This window comes from Phalacrocorax aristotelis, chromosome 12 (assembly GCF_949628215.1).
Source record: "Phalacrocorax aristotelis chromosome 12, bGulAri2.1, whole genome shotgun sequence".
Taxonomy (NCBI): domain Eukaryota; kingdom Metazoa; phylum Chordata; class Aves; order Suliformes; family Phalacrocoracidae; genus Phalacrocorax; species Phalacrocorax aristotelis.
The window spans coordinates 11,285,357-11,301,267 of NC_134287.1; the positions used below are offsets into that span (position 1 = coordinate 11,285,357).

Sequence of the window (15,911 nt, forward strand, 5' to 3'; positions counted from 1 at the left end):
GGAAAGGCAAGACCATGAAACTTCCCTTGAAAATGAGTGTCAGTAATCATTTTTCAGCTGATAATGAATTGCACCAAAGCTCTTCCTTTTGATAATGACAGAACATTAAACATTAATTAAACCATATGTACAGATGTGGGGTGTCAGTGACAAAAACCCCGCAATCACCGGCTCAGAAAGGAAAACACTGTATTGCCGTTGAGACTACGCACCGATTAGCCTCCCTGCAGTGGCTTCACTGCCCAATCAACTTGTTACCTTCAACAAAAATCTTTCAGTGGTGTCCACCATGTGACTAAGGAGACATAGCAGAGAGGAGACAGCTGGGAACAAAATCTCTCCAGGAGGGAGAAAGAAGGCAGCTTGTTCATAGGGCCCATTCCCAGAAGGCAAGGTAGAAGACGATAGAGGAGCAACAAACCTTTACACCTCCTAGGACTGAGAAGGTCTATCATGCAGTGTCCCCTATACTCCACATATTCTTATATATTCAGTATAAAAGATGTGTCCATGATATAACATTAGTATCTTGTTATAATCTTGGTGCCAAAGCAAAAGCCAACTGGGAATGTTTCTCACTACAGTTTTTGACACTACCAGAATGCAGATAATTTTGGTTGATATTTTAGCGTAGCAAATGTCACTGAAAGTGACATACCCTCAAGAAATTTTCTGATTTTGCCTAAACTGTATTTTCTAATGGAAAATTCTTCTGACAACTTTCTTTCCCCAAGTGGTTACTGACATCATCTGTACTTTGTAAACTCAACACAGAAGGTGAACATTTAAAACTGCATGTCATCTATCTTCTTTTGTCCTTATTGCAATACTGCATTCATTTCCCGTACTTCATTATACCATGTATTTCTACAATGAAATATTTTCATCTTTTAGCAGCTGCTACAGTATAAGGTATTTCTGGATCATCTGAGTAGCTTGTTAGAAGGACAAATTTACTAATGGGTTAAAGTATAATTCATATCATATCATCCAAGTTCAGATCTCAACCGCACAATTCCATATTTTTAAGCAGGAGCACCAAATTACAGATGTCTTTCCTTTTCTCTGAACTCTCTCCAGCAAAGATCTCCATCTATTTAATGATACAGTATGTCCTTATTTAAATAAAATGCTTTTGATAAAAGGAGACTTAGAGGGGATCTCATCCCCACGTACCAGTACTTAAGGGGCAGCTGCAAAGAAGATGGAGACTCCATTTTTACATGGAGTCCCATGGGGAGGACAAGGGGGAATGGACACAAGTTGCTCTTGGGGAGATTCCAATTGTACATGAGAGGGAAATTTTCACAGTGAGGACAGTCACCATTGGAATAATCTCCCCAGGGCAGGGGTTGACTCGGCCACGTTGAACACTTTAAAGATTCGTCTGGACAGGGTGCTGGGCCATCTTGTCTAGACTGCGCTCTTCCTAGAAAGGTTGGACTAGCTGATCCCTGAGGTCCCTTCCCACCTGGGAATCTGTGATTCTGTGATATAGAGGATTAAGTACAGGTTTCCTGAGTAACATTTTATGAGATATTGATTCCTTTGTACTATATTCTCTGCTCCTCATAAAATTTCTCAAGGTATGTCTTTCCCCTACTTGCTCATAAAGGTTTATTTCTCACCAAAATCCACCTTGTGTAACACAAGATTTCTCAGAGATTATTCTTTCTCCTGGTCTTTCAATACCTCAGCATTAGAAAGGAATAGAGATAGATTGTCCTTCTGTTTGCCACAAAGCAATTATTGGATTTATCTAAGTGAATCCTGATTTACACGAGCAGAAAAGGAGCACAGACACCGACTCAACATTCCTCCTCAACTACTTCATTCTGAGATGGTGCCAGATGCAATGGAGAGATGGAAAGGATAGAGCAACTAAGGCAATATAATTTTCTTATTTTTGTGTGTGCTGCTTCTCTTTCAGTCTGACAGGAGCACTGGTGATTTCATAACTCTTTTTGGGGGGATCTTTGTAAAGTAGTGTGGGGTTTGTTTTCTTATTTCACTTTAAAGCCATCACTCACATACCTCGCTGATAAACCTGCCTTCAGAACTTGAATAGCACTGAAGAAAATCGGTGCTGCTGTACTAAGCACAAACATTGACAGCAATTTTAAAAGGACATGAGCAGCCATCAAAGCACAGGCAGGTAATCTGGAGCACAAACATTTCTTGGAAATACTTGCTACACTTTAAAAGTTCAAAGAAACATCAGAATATCTTTGCTTAACTCTGTTTTAAGAAAAAGTTGATGTTCACCTGCTTTGAAGTTGTACCTTACCCTCCCTGTTCTTTGTGGTGAAAATACAGATGTAATGAACCTTCTAAGACAGTGCTATTTCCCTGAGGAGGGCTGAAAGGGACCAAGTACCTAAACAGGACATGAGAACAGCAGAAATGAAGTCAGTTCTAACTTGGGATAAAACTAACAGGGGAGACTGAGAAGCAAATAGGAAGCACCAGGAACATTCATTTCCTCCCTCCAAATCCATGCACAAATCAGACAAACCATCAGTATGAATGTTATTTGCTCCATTGGATCTTGTGTGTATCTGTACCTTGTGTGCACAGGAAAATCATAAAGACAAGCTTTAATATTATAAAGAGTCCTGAACAGTGACAGCACTTAAGTCCCCTAGAGCCTGTTACACTTGCAGAAGAAAGAAAATTTGGAAGGGACGTGAATTTACTATTTCTAGGCTTCAGACAAATAGTGACAAAACTGTCCCACATCTCCGTAGCGTGGGGATACTGAATTTTGTCAGACCTCAGCTGTGATCCTGTCCAGCAGCTTCTCAGCTATCCAAGTAGCCTATTGCAATCCCAGCTCCTGGCCTAATTCTGGCCTGCATTACAAGGAATGAAGACAAAGGAAGCTGAGAAAAAAAGGGAAACAACATGCTTCTAGAGAAGTTTTTTAGGAAGTTTTTGACAGTGTAAGAGGGAAAAGACTATAGGAACCTGTGTCTTAAGGAAACTTTAATTATTAAATTCACAGAGCCCCAATCCAGTTGTTGCAGGACTGGCCAACTTGTCTGAGTTTATAAGCAGAGCTTTCTTAAGATTTCTCAACCAGTAGTGATCCATTTACTTTTTAGTGTCCTGGTTTACCCAGTCTTTAAGGTACATCTGGTCTTGTATTCAAATTCGCTCTGCAGGAACAAAATTTGGTATCTCCTGGATTTGGAAGGAAGGTTAGCAGGGCAGGAGCCTCCCAGTTGATGCACAATCCCCTAAGCTGGGTACTGTGGTCGTACAGCTACATTCGCTTTCTACCAGGGCTGAGTCCATCCTGAATCCTTTTGTCTCTACTGCTCTGGTCCATCTGGAAGGCAGGAAGAGAAATGGCAGGTGGACCCAGCAGGACCACTGCCTTCACACTGAAGCCTCAACACGTTCCTCTCTGTTCAGAAGGTATTGATTGCTGCTGGCAGTGAGCCAGGGGCTGCTGGCTCTGCAGCCACCCATTGCTAACGCCTGCAGCTGCAGCATCCTATTTAACTGCTGCCTTGGACTGCCAGAGTAGCTGAGATGTTTCACAGTTTCGACGCAAGCTGCATCAGCTCGTGGGTTGGCCTGTTCGTCATGACAACAATTAGAGTTAGGTTCACCTTTCATTAATACAGAAACATGTGGCTTCCCTGGCCCTTCTGCATCAAGGGAAGGAATCAGCGCGCGCACACCTACACACACAGGTGTGCGTGGCACTTTACTCGTGTGTTTATTGTTTTTTTAGGAATCACACTCCAAATGTGTTGCTGTCTCAACTGTCACTGCTTGTCACATTACAATAACAACTGCAGCTTTCAGAAGCCAGTTCAGGTTGTTTAATCATTGCTTCCCTCCAAGCTGTCCATCACAGGGTGGTCGCCAGGCAACAGCATCAACACACAGGGCCGTGGGTGGCTGGTGAGGAGGAGGAGGAGGAGAACGAGAATGAAAATGAAAACGAGAATGAAGCATACCAGGGTTCGCAGGGGGGAAGAAGAACTCACGTTCCCATGGGAGAGGGAGGCATGGGAGCTGCTAAGTCTATCTGATAGGATCCCAGCCTGCGGCATGATGAAAATAACAGGGATTTCAGTGACTGCAAAAGCCAGTGTTTTGGTGAAGGAAGAGATGACGACAGAACCCTGGTCAACAACACATTAATGCAGAGCTGGGCTCCTTGCTCTGGTTCCCATAGGTGTCCATGGTCCAGCTCCCTCCATCACAGGTGGGACGGCAGGGCCCTGCTGTCCTGCCCAGCTCACAGCCACGGGCACAGCCTGCAGCTAAAGACAGCTGGAATCAACCACATTTATTCATTTAACAGCTTTAAAATTAGTTGTTTGGGAGTGAATTAGGAGTTTGTGAAGAAAAAAGAAAGACCAAATGTCAAACGTAAAAGTTGAAAATAACATGGAAGGCAACACTGAACTTGTAGCTCTTCATTGAAAACATGATCTGGAGAATGTTTTAGTTTGGTTTGCTTCATTTTGTTTTCCAAGAGATACACAATTAAACAGTCATTTATAATTTAAACAAACAGAAAAGGAAAAACTGTTGCACCTGCCCAAAAACTGCAGGTCTGCATCAAAGCATCTTTGGGTTATGATAACAGAAATAGTTATTGCTAAACTTCAGCCACTCTTCTGTAGAGATGCTAGGTCACTGGATCCAGGCTAAGCCCAGATCTATGTTCTTCACAGGTCTAGCCCAGGCTCTGTCCTCCTTAACATATTTAGGGGAGTGTGGAAACACACACACAAATGAAGTGGAGGAGGTGTAGTGCAGTCCTTTCCCATGGTGCGATCCTCAGCCAAAACACCATCTCAGGGAACAAATATCCTCAAAACTCCTCTAGCTAGTGACATTTCACTACAGACTTATGCATCTTGGTATTTAGTTTAATGCATCTGCTGGTTTGCTAATCTATCTTTTATTTACCTGTTTAGTCTCTCCTATTAAAAAAAAAGTTTATTAAGTTTCACATAATCAAAGTAAGACCTAATTTTGATTTGCAAATAACCATTCCCAAAATTTGATTTTGTTTCCAATAATGATCAGTTTAAAGCTTTTATCTTTCCTCTATAGGAAAGTATTATCTTCTTGGAAACTTGAACTAAAACTCAACAGAAAGCAAATTAATTTTCCATATCATATTTTTTGACATATAGAGCTTGATCTTCACCTTAAGTATGATTTTTGACCCAGAAAAAATATATTTACACTTATACATAGGTAAGTTCTTCAAAAAATAAGGTACTCAAATATTCATTTGATTATTCAGTGGAACTCACTTCTTCTAGGCCTGTTTTCAAAGAAAATTCAGTAAATGGTACTGGCAACGTTCTCGGCCAAGGCAGGGAACATTAAGCTCTTTCTAAAGGTTTATACTGACCCAGTCACACACACAAACAGGGAGCATATGAGCTCTTTCATCTACTGAAAATATACCTTGGATTTAAAATAAAAATCTTCCATGCAAAGTTTATTCCAAATTATTAAATTCCCACATTACTAAGGAATTTCCCACTGATTTCTAAATCAAGAACTTTATGATTACTGCACCCCCCAGAGCAGTGCATCTGAGAAAATCACATACTGAGCAGGGACAATTTATGAAGAGAAAAACAAGCCTACATTGGTTATATAAAATATTTCCCTTGAATTATTTTCTCAACCTTGAATATAGTGGGGGAGGTGAGAATGAGGGAGGAAGAGAAATATTTGGGGAAAGACATGGGATGTCTCTGCTGGGTTTTCTAAATAGCCTGAGATTTTCTACAGCACCTTCTACTTCCTCTTGAAGTCCTGCATGAAAATGATCTGCAAGAGCTCATGGCACTGCTGTCCTTAAATAATCACCAGCAAAGGTGATATAAAACCTAATACAAATGGGATGTGAGCACTGACACTGAGCTGGGACCTGCTGTTGTACAGGATGTGTAGCTGAACATTCTCCACCCAAAAAACCCCAGCCCTTCCATGCCTTGGGAACACGTTTGCCGTGAAATGTCAGCTGCAAATCACCCCCTTCCACCTCCTCTCCTTCATCTCTTGATTTAACATATTTGTGCAAACATGGAAGACTCTGCAAATGGGCTTTTAGGTTCCAAGGGGCAGCAAAAAGCAATGCACAGGCCATGGGGAACATATTCCTGGTGGCAGTCTGAAAACTGTCTGGATGAATGAATTTCAGACAGCCTGTCTAAACACCAGACATATCTTCATATACTAGATGCCCTCCGGTATTTTTGCCAGCCCAGGAGTATCTTCCCTACCTTGCTGCTCCACGTTACAGAATGAAATACTATGTGAGGAGAGAGGTAAAAAAAAAAAAGCTTAAAAACCTTTTTTTTTTAAATGAGGGCAACCTCTCTGGGGGTGAAGGTGGGTGCTTTGTGCTGTTATCATGTAATTTGCTGCCTTATGTGCACTTTGTGGTGTCCTCACCCTGCCCTGAGTCTTCAGCCATGCTTCCCAAAAGCACAGCATGGGTCAATCCCTTCATCCCTCCTGAGCCATTCGCTTGAGATGGGCTTTGTCTCATCTGCTCTATCTCTGAGTTTTCCCCCAGGCAAAAAGAAATCACAATGCCTGTGACTCCCTTCACTTTCCTGCCCCTGCAGCAGCAGTTCTGCCCCTAACCACAGCACAGGCAGAGAGCACTGGAGGCCCTGCCCCAACACAGGCTGCCCAAGGCAGGGATACTTGGCACTGACATCCCTCCGTAGCCGCAGAAACAGGTCCCGTTTCTCACCTTCTTCCCCTTCACTGACTAAATCTCCATCTCTTTTCTCAGCCTTCTCCTCGCCACTTGCCCACGTTAGGGGCACATCAGCACAGCCTGCCCTGAGCATGTCCTTGGCACGGCAGCACGCAGCGGCAAAGTTCAGAAGCAGCTTTGAGTCCTGGTGTGCTATCACAGGAGAACATCGCTCCCCTATTTAGGGACACAATGTGAGGTTAAATTAAGTTCTTAGAGACCCTCTAAAAGAAAGGAATTACATTTTAGGACGTATCCTAAAATATCCTGTTCCTTCTGAAAGTACTTCCCTTTTATGTTCCCCAAGGAGAGAAAGTGTGGTACCAAGTAAAAGTGTTATTGTGTTACCAGCACTGAGAATTAGGGATTAAGGGCTCTCATGTTAACTGCTGTTTGATTTAAGAGACAGCCGAAAACATTGCAAGTGGCACAAAAATCATTTTACTGCATCAACTTTTATATGCATTTAAAATTCCAAAATAATTAGTCTAACACCCAATGCTGCCATTTGAATTGGAATCAAGGCCCATTTTCATTCAACATAGAAATGTCAATTAGAGCTGTGGGAGTCATTGAGTTTTTGGTTTGCTGGCCAGATATGAAAAAAAAATAAGGGAGAGAAAAGAAGTGCCTTGTGTCAGTCTGATTTTTTTTCTCCTTCTATGAAATGAAAACCTGAATGTAGCTTTGGTTCTGGATGAACAGGAGCCAGCACGCACAGCTTTTCTGATAATATGAGTTGCCCACATATAGGCAAATAGAGTTGGAGAAGCTCTACTGTTCCCAGGCCTGGGTGTCATGTAGGACGCAGGACATACAGGACGGCCTTGCCCTGTGAAGTGGTTCGAGGCAATGCCATCTCAAATGTCACTGGATGCCTGTGTGGGACACTGAATCAAGGCTTTTGTGTCACTGGATCATTTTTAAATATAGAATAAAGTAATTGGAAATACATTCAAAAAATGCTGCCTTGAAACAAAACAATGAAAAAAAAATTACATTTAAACTTTCAAGATTTTGGCTTGTTCAGGACTGTTTTTCAAGAGCCTTGGGATCAAAAGAATATCAGTGTGAACCTATGAAATGCTCTGTCCAAGCTACAACTGCATTTTCTAGGGGAAGAGGACTTTTGATGGGGCAGCTTCACTAACCTTGGTGGAGTTCTGCATAAAGTGAGGGCTGCATTCACTCTAGCATGGTAAGAAAGGCCCAGAAGATGCAAGATTGTCCAAGGCCAATGCTAACCTTACAGCCTTTCATATGTAGAGCTGTATCAAAACAGAATGGGTCAGAACGGTCTCTAACTTCTCCAGAATAGGTTGAGGACTTCTGACCTCCTTGCTTCCCCCTCTGGACAGACCTCATCATGATTGCCGGGTCACAGAAATACAAAAGTCTTACTTGAAGTCAGGAGGAAAGGGAGAAAAACCCTTTTCTATTCTAAGGTACAGTATTAAGAAGACTGAAAACTATAACCCTGATGCTTTATACAGTTTATAGCCTCTCGATATTGTGCGAATGTCAGTTGCAACTGTCAAAGCTCTTCCATTATTCTCCTTAATCTCCCCTTGTGATAGGATCTGCATATTCCACCTGTCACTCCAGGTGGAAGCTCCTCACCATCTCCCACTTTCACAGAGACTAGATTCACACAATGACAAGCCTTTCTTCTAGTCCTCACGGATTCTCTTTCACCCACTGCTTTCTCTCAGTGCACAACTATTATTATTAACTCTTTCCCACGTATCCTATTTCATATTCTGTATATGAAAAGCCTATGTTTTAGCCAATCAAGAATTATATCTAGAGATGGACTGCAACATGGAATAAAGAAATATTATGGCTATTGATTCATTTTTGCTAAATCATACACACACACACAAAATAAATAAGAAAACCTCAAAACTTTCTGGTTAAACAAATAAAGTCTTACTCAAAGTTACAGGTAATTTTCTGGTGTTTCATCTCACTGAAGGTTTGTTTTTAAAGTAGGCTTCATATCTAGAATGGATGTTAAGTATTTTATGGTCCGCAAAGTAGCAAATCTAGTTCAGAAGACCAAAATTTGAAAGAGGGGACTTTTAGCAACACTTTAATTTGACTTGATTTTTTTTGGTTTAAATCCTAATTTTTGTTTCCTCACTTTTTATTCAGCCCTTCCTACCTAAAGATATTCTCATTAGCTCTAGCAAGAGATTAGCCTGAAACAGTCTCAGCATCTGGTGCATTACACTATTCATACTATTACATACTGTTGTAATATAAAAGCAATACATACGATATCTTACTGAAGCATTTTAATGCAGCCATCCTCCTCAGATGAATCTTTTTTGGTACCTGTTTCCTGCACCCTAGGAACCAATCTAAATATGAAGTGACTGACAGTGGGGTCATTCCTCACCATGGTTCTCACTGCACAGCTGGCTCTGGGCTCCACAGTTATATTTATTTCCTTAAAATTTCTCCTTTATAATAATGCAATTGCCATGGAAGGAAGGGAGCAATGGGCTATCACAGTGTCAAACAGTGTAATGCCCATCAGTCATGGGATGATGTTGGCAGATCCTTCATCCATCCCCGCAGTTTTCCACTGCAGCCACATCTCTGCCAGCAAGGGAAGAACAGCCTGTTGCATGAACACAGCATCTGGGCAAAGAAGTCTCAGAGTGAGATGATGTGAAAAGTGACATTTTGATTGTGATCCCCTGTTCTGGTCTGAACAGAACAACACCGGCAATTTCAGATATTTTTGCCATGCCTTTACTCACTTGTAAAAGGGAATACATTCGTTATCATCTGCATCAAGTTGTGTTCATCAAAAGCAAAAATCTGATCCAAATTCGAGCTCTCGGGAACCTGGCTCCTTGAAATTCACAGCTCACTTTCCACAATCTGTCTTACAAGAAGATACAGAAAGAACAGTGCTTGCTTGATTTAGCAAACCAGAGGCTGAAAGAGAATAGGATCACTGCCTGTAAAATAATTCCGGGGGAATAAGTGCCAGGGAGGGAAAATAACTTTAATTAAAAGGCACATGCACAAATAAAAAAAAAAAAATTAATCTAAATTGCCCAATGGCAACATTAGAACAGAAATCAGACAGAAGTTTCCAACAACCAGAATAATAAAGCTTGGAACAGCTATCCAGAAAGGAAGAAGGCAATAGGAGGGTGGGTTGAAAGGAACACAACTGTTTCCAAGATGCAGTTTGATCAGTTTATGTCGTAGGATGCGGTACCTGCTCAGCCCTGTACCTTTCTTTAAGTTCCTAATTTATAAAGTAGGTTTAAACACTTCAGCTGAAAATCCATCAACAGGTTATTCACAATTACTTTGCCCAGGAGGAAACACAGTGCATTGGAAATATATAGGCGCCTTGTTATTCTGTCTTACCTGTGCTCAGTTGGTTCTGTCAATAACATCAAGTAAAATCTTGCAAGTAACACCCAATGTAGAGTCTCATCTTGCCTAAAAGCTCTCCCATAGCAGACCTAACTCTTCCCCTGTTGTCTAGTGTAATCACCTGACAACAGTATTGATGACCTTGCTGTGCTGGACCCATCAGTTATGTTGATTTTCTACTGTGGATGGAATGGAATATAAAGCCTGTCTGGCCATGGTTGTTTTGCATCTGGTCCACACTCCATCTCCACCAGTCTGTTGAGGAGGACCTAGGTGAAGCTCAGCTTTGTCTTTCCAGCTATGTAAATCACAGAAGTTGGAACCAGATGTTTAAAGGTACCGCGAGCATGTAAAAGTCAGTTGCCAGGTGTACAGCAGGGGACATGCTCAGATTCTTTGCCTAACACTTTGAGATCTACACCAACATCCAGCCCAGGCGAGCACTCTGTCCAGAGCAAGGCAAAAGTAAAGCTCCTTGTTAGTGAATGTTTTCCTTCACAGCACCACATTATAGCACAAGCTACAGCACCAAGGCTCTTACTCAGAATCCCTTACTTTCTTACCTCCTTCAATTTTTTTTGCTGTTTCTCCAGGGTACTTTCACAGGAATAAGTAAGGCACTAATCTCACTCTAAGCCAGCCTAGGACAGAAGCAGTCCTGGTTTCTTGTAAGCTTCGAGAACCATCTGTATCCCAACAGTTCATAATGGACGTCTCCTAGAGATTTGCTTCTCTAGCAAAGAAGCAAATCAAACTTGGTTTGACAAAAACCAAGTCTCGCTTTTAGCTTCGCACACAAATCTCTGCTAGCTGTCTTCTCTTAGTCTATAGCAGAGCATTAAGGGAGCTATAGGGACTCCACATGTACAGTGTTTGGATACACCACATCAGGAAGCATGCCTGATATCTGAGAGCTAGAAAACCTGCCAATTTCCCCACCAATTATGAAATTTCTCAGTGGTGCAAAAAGGCAGGAGATATCACTTTTGTGTCTTGTAGCAGAGATCTGAGAAAGATTTTTATCCCATAGGATCCTTTACTCCAGTTTCTACAGAGGCCAGTGGAAAGAGTCTCAGGATGTATCAATGCAAGTGAATTAAGCAATACCAGGACACATTCACAGACTCAATAGTCTTATTAACTGTTAAAATGGTTCCAGGCAGGGTGCTGGCATGGACCAGTTAACACCTTCCTGGATCATTCCTAGACAGTCTGGGACTTGGTACAAGCCAAAGACCATTTCCAGCACCCAGTTTAGCTGCAGCCGCTCTATTGTATTGCAGACTGAAAGAGCTCAGGATTGTGGAGATGCCAGATGGCCTTGTGTGGCCTTGCTCACCTCCACTGGAGTCAGAGGAAGCCTGAGACCCACCTGTATTTTAATACAACACTGGATACACTCCTGGTTTCATCCTCATCAGTCAATCACCTGACAATCCAGACTCTGTACACCTATGCTCTGCTCTGGGGAGCTCCTGCTGACTCCACCGGTGAAAAAGCCGAGGTAGACAGGAGTGCACATGTGAAGGATGTCCCTAGAGATGTGAGCTGGGCACACTCCAAATGTCCAGCTACGGATATTGAGCTGGAGGGTAAGCTGTCCAGGGGTCACCTAAGTAATTGATGGGCCAAAATAATCCCTGATGTAATTTATGTTGGTGGAGTTATATCTGGATGACTTGGACTACTATTTATTACGCTTATTGTACCTGTGGCTGAGCATACAGTGAGTTCATCCTCAGAGCAGAAAGATGTCAGTTAGATGATGCACACACCCAACCTGAAATCACAGCCAAACCTGAAAGAAGCTGCAAACACCAAGAACAATCCCTTACAGAAATCAGGAGTCCTTTCAGTGGTCCCTTCTCCTTCATCAAAAGCATTACAATTGTATCCAGACCACTACCAAAACAAGGGTATAGGGAATCACACTGAAGCTGGCAGAATCAGGTACATTGCAATAGAAAAACTTGGTGGTGACAATGCTTTAATTTTCCAGCTTTTCCACCTACAGGGATCTCAAAGATTTTGAGCTTTGTTTTGGATTTTTCCTGTACTCATACAGATGCTGCAAACTATGATTATCTTCATAGTGCCCTTGTGCCTGGGTGAAAGGCAAAAGCTGTTTAACAGCAGCACTTACAGAACAAAATAGACTGAAAATGTGAAGAGGTGTGTTGCAACCCCCTGCCACAGCAGGGAAACGCAGGCAGGAAGGAGGCAGCTACCGCTGCTGGAGCATAGCCAGGGCACCGGGGTTACACAGCATCCCTCGCAAGCAGCACCATGGGACCCTCTGCAACCCCCATGAAGGCAGAACTACATACAATGCACCCTATGAAGCATTTCACCCCAACCCCCTCCCATTCGCAGCTCCTTCACAGGTGAGCACCCAAAACCTCCACAGAGGCATTGGGCCAGTACCACTTTGGGCTACCTACTGAACACACACCATTGCTTCAGCTGAGCCCGGACAAGCCTGCTGTGCATCCAGGTCCTGCTGGGGCCTAGCTTGATTTAGTGTCGTGAAGGGGATGCAATCACAGCAGCAGATAGCACAGCACTGCCAGGGCCCCCAGCAGCAAGGTGGGAGCATGATCTTCCCATACGCAATGCAACCCACAGCTCTTTGGGAAGGACAGCAGGGAATTATTTCCCCGCAGCTCCCTGAAAACGTTTGTACACCAAGACACTCAGAAAGTAATCAGTTCCTAGCATTAAGAGTCCCTACTACTACAGTGGGCAGAAACATATACACATGTATACGCATACATAAGCACATGTATAATAAAACACTTATATAACAACAATATGTGTCTTGATTAATGTTCAGATGAAAAATAATTGCAGTGTTAGGCCAGGAAAGCTGATGCCTGCTGGATGAGTTTTTATATCAGAAGCTTTTCCTTAGCAAATGGGTCACTTTAAACTAGTGGCAGCCTTGGTTGAATTTGTATGAACAGACCTGAGTTCCTACAAGGCAGCTTCTGTTAGAACAACTTTGTAAGAGACAGGCTAGCTGAGTTGTGGAGAAAGGGGAAAGTTCTTCAAAACAGGGATGACAATTAATTGATTGAAAAGCTCCTGATGAGACCTTAAAACCATGTTCCAGTTAACTAGGACTGAACCCCACAGTGAAGTGCTTGTGACTCGACTGTAATTCTAAATTAGGTGGCTGTGACATACCTCAATACAGTCTATACCAAAAGGAATTCATAATGATTGGACCATTATTTCAAAATGTTACCAGGCTTCCAGTACTAAAAGCTGAAACGAAGGCCAAGGATTTCTGCCAAGCAGCCAGAAACCTTCTGGCATTACAGCTGCAGGCACCTTAGAGGAGAAGAGCCCAAGTACCCCTTTCTCCTGGGAAGTTGTATGCGCAATGACTATGTCGTGCCGGCATCCCTTTCTCTCTTATTAGCATTCTGCTTGCTGTCTCTAAGAGGCAAAGTGACAGAAAGTCAGAGCATTCAGACAGACAGATCCCCCCACTTCTGCTCATCCACAAGCAGAGCTAACAGCAGGCAGAAAGCCCACTGGGCAACTCACTCTGCCTTCCCCAGGCCTCAGCCCTCTGGCTCCAGGTTACCTCTGCAGAGGAGGCTGGAGAGATACAAGGCTCAAATTAACTTGGTAACTTTGCTGCCATGACTATTGCTCCAGCCTGGAAACCAGTCACCTGCTTCTCTGGCTGGTTTTGTTCTGCTTGACTCATGTCAGAGCCATTCTGCTGCCATTCACGAGAAAGGTCCAGGTCACAGGGAAGAGACAAGAACAGTCTCATTTTAACACCTGGGTGACAAGAGGCAAAAAGTGGATTTATCTCCTGCACAGAGGCACCTCGGAGATGAAGTCCTGAAGCCCTGCAGCACCTCCCTATCAGCAGGGCCTGGGGATGAGCCCTTGGGCTGACGTGGGCCCCCAGGGCTGGAAGGAGGAGGAGCAGCAGCACCAGAGGGCTCTCCCAGGCCTTGCTGAGCCTCCCAGGCTCCCGGCGGGGGTTGCCCTGCGGGGAAGGCAGGGTGCGAGGAGGGATCCCCCCCAGACCGACCTTTCCCCTCCCCGTCGTGGGCGGTGGCAGTGATTTATCCCTCTCTGCCTCCAGGGAGAAGGATAAGGGGGCTGTGCTCTGGTTTATCCCTCTCTGCCTCCAGGGTGAAGGAGAAGGGGGTTGGAGGGGGCTGTGCTCAGCGGGCGGGCGGCGGAAAGTTTTTTTGCTGCAGAAGAATGGCCCTTTTGAAGCACTTCTGCCCCACTGCACACTGCTAAGCGAAGCCAATCCCTGGCACCCGGAGGTGCAAAATCCCCCCTCTAAGAAGAAAACCCCAGCACCCCCCACCCCCTGTCTCACAGGCCCTCCCCCCCTTTAAAAAAAAAAAAAAAAAAAAGGAAAAAGAAGAAAATGGAAGGGGAGCAAGGAGAGAAGCCAGCCCTGCGCCCGCAGCCCGCCGGCCCCCGCGGCGGCGGTACTCACGCTGCTGTTGTGCCCGGACCAGTGCACCATGGCTTGGTTGTGCGCCGAGTCGCCGGCGAGGGCGAAGGTGGTGCTGCCCAGCCGCAGCTCCTCCAGCCCGAAGCGGGCGGCGCCGGCGTCCCCCGGCTCCCGCCCCGCCGCGCCGCCCGGCCCCGCGGCGCCCCGCGGGATGCGGCCCCGCCGCCGCCGCCCCGAGCCCGGCCGGCCCCGGGGGGGATGGTCCTCGGCTGGAGCCGCCGCCGCCGCCGCTCGGGGCCGGCTCTCCCCGGCCACTTTCGCGGGCTCCCTCGTCTGTCGCCGGGTCTCCCAGCCGCTGAATTTCGTCCCCGCGGGGGCAGGGACGAGGGTCTCTTGCAGTCCGGCATCCTCCGCCTCCATCCCGGCCCCTTGCCCTCTCTCACCTCCCTTCTCCCCGGGGAACCTCCTCTGCTCCTTTTCTCCTCTATCGGTCCTCAGATGCGTTAGTAATCCCTGCTGCGGATGTTGCTGCTGCGGCTTCACCTGGGAATGGCAGGATCTGCAAGTTATTTCTGCACCGGTAAAGCCAAAAGTGAAGAGGAAAAGCCATGTCCAGTACAGGAGAGTAACGTTCCGGGCTGGGTACCAGCCAGCAACTTTTTCCATCGCTGCTGAGTGCGAGGGAGAAAGAGCAGGAGCGAGGGAGCGGGATGCTGCCGATTTACCCGGCGCGGAGTAAACACGGCGAGAACTCCATAAAGTTTCAGACTCCGCTGGATTAGATGCAGCCGGGGTGTAGGGGAGATTCCTTTCTTTCCCCCTCTTTCCCCCCCCCTTGTTTTCTTTTCCTTCTTTCGCACTTTTTCCTTTTTTCTTTTTTTTTTTTTTTTTCTCCAAGACTGGCGGGGCTGGTCAGGCTTTTGATGGAAGGCGAAGCCACAACCACACGGGGGAGGAGCTGAATCGAAATCAGAGAGAAAGGGAGAGAGAGAAGGAGAGAGAGAGGAGCAAATCCAGGCTGGCGATTTCTCCGGCTGCCCCAGTGGAAGTCACGGCTCGCTCCTCTCCCGCTCGCTCTCTCTCGGCTCCCTCTCACTTCGCCGCTTCTGCATCCCGCTGCTCCCGCAGCCGCCCCGCCAGGACACCCCGCGTGTGCTTCGCGAGGGATTGGTTACTCACTCCCCCCACCCCCCGGAGGACTTAGCCCAACTTTCAAACTCACACCATCTGATCACTTCCTCCCCTGCGCTTCCCATCAGCTCAAACCCCTAAAACCTGCTCCCCAACACACTAAAACCACGCACATGAACTGGAAGC

General features: G+C 45.2%; 1 protein-coding gene across 2 annotated transcripts in view; it reads right to left on the reverse strand.

Annotated features, from left to right (window-relative positions):
* The window catches only part of LOC142063605 (VPS10 domain-containing receptor SorCS1-like), a 307,796-nt gene extending 292,295 nt beyond the window's left edge, over positions 1-15,501 (reverse strand). The window contains exon 1 of one of the 2 annotated variants that reach the window (XM_075107526.1): positions 14,637-15,501. In XM_075107526.1, the coding sequence (XP_074963627.1) occupies positions 14,637-15,260 (624 nt within the window). In that variant the 5' untranslated portion in view covers positions 15,261-15,501. The remainder of the gene's footprint in view (positions 1-14,636) is intronic. The other variant, XM_075107524.1, reaches the window with a different exon arrangement.
* Positions 15,502-15,911: the final 410 nt, after the last annotated feature.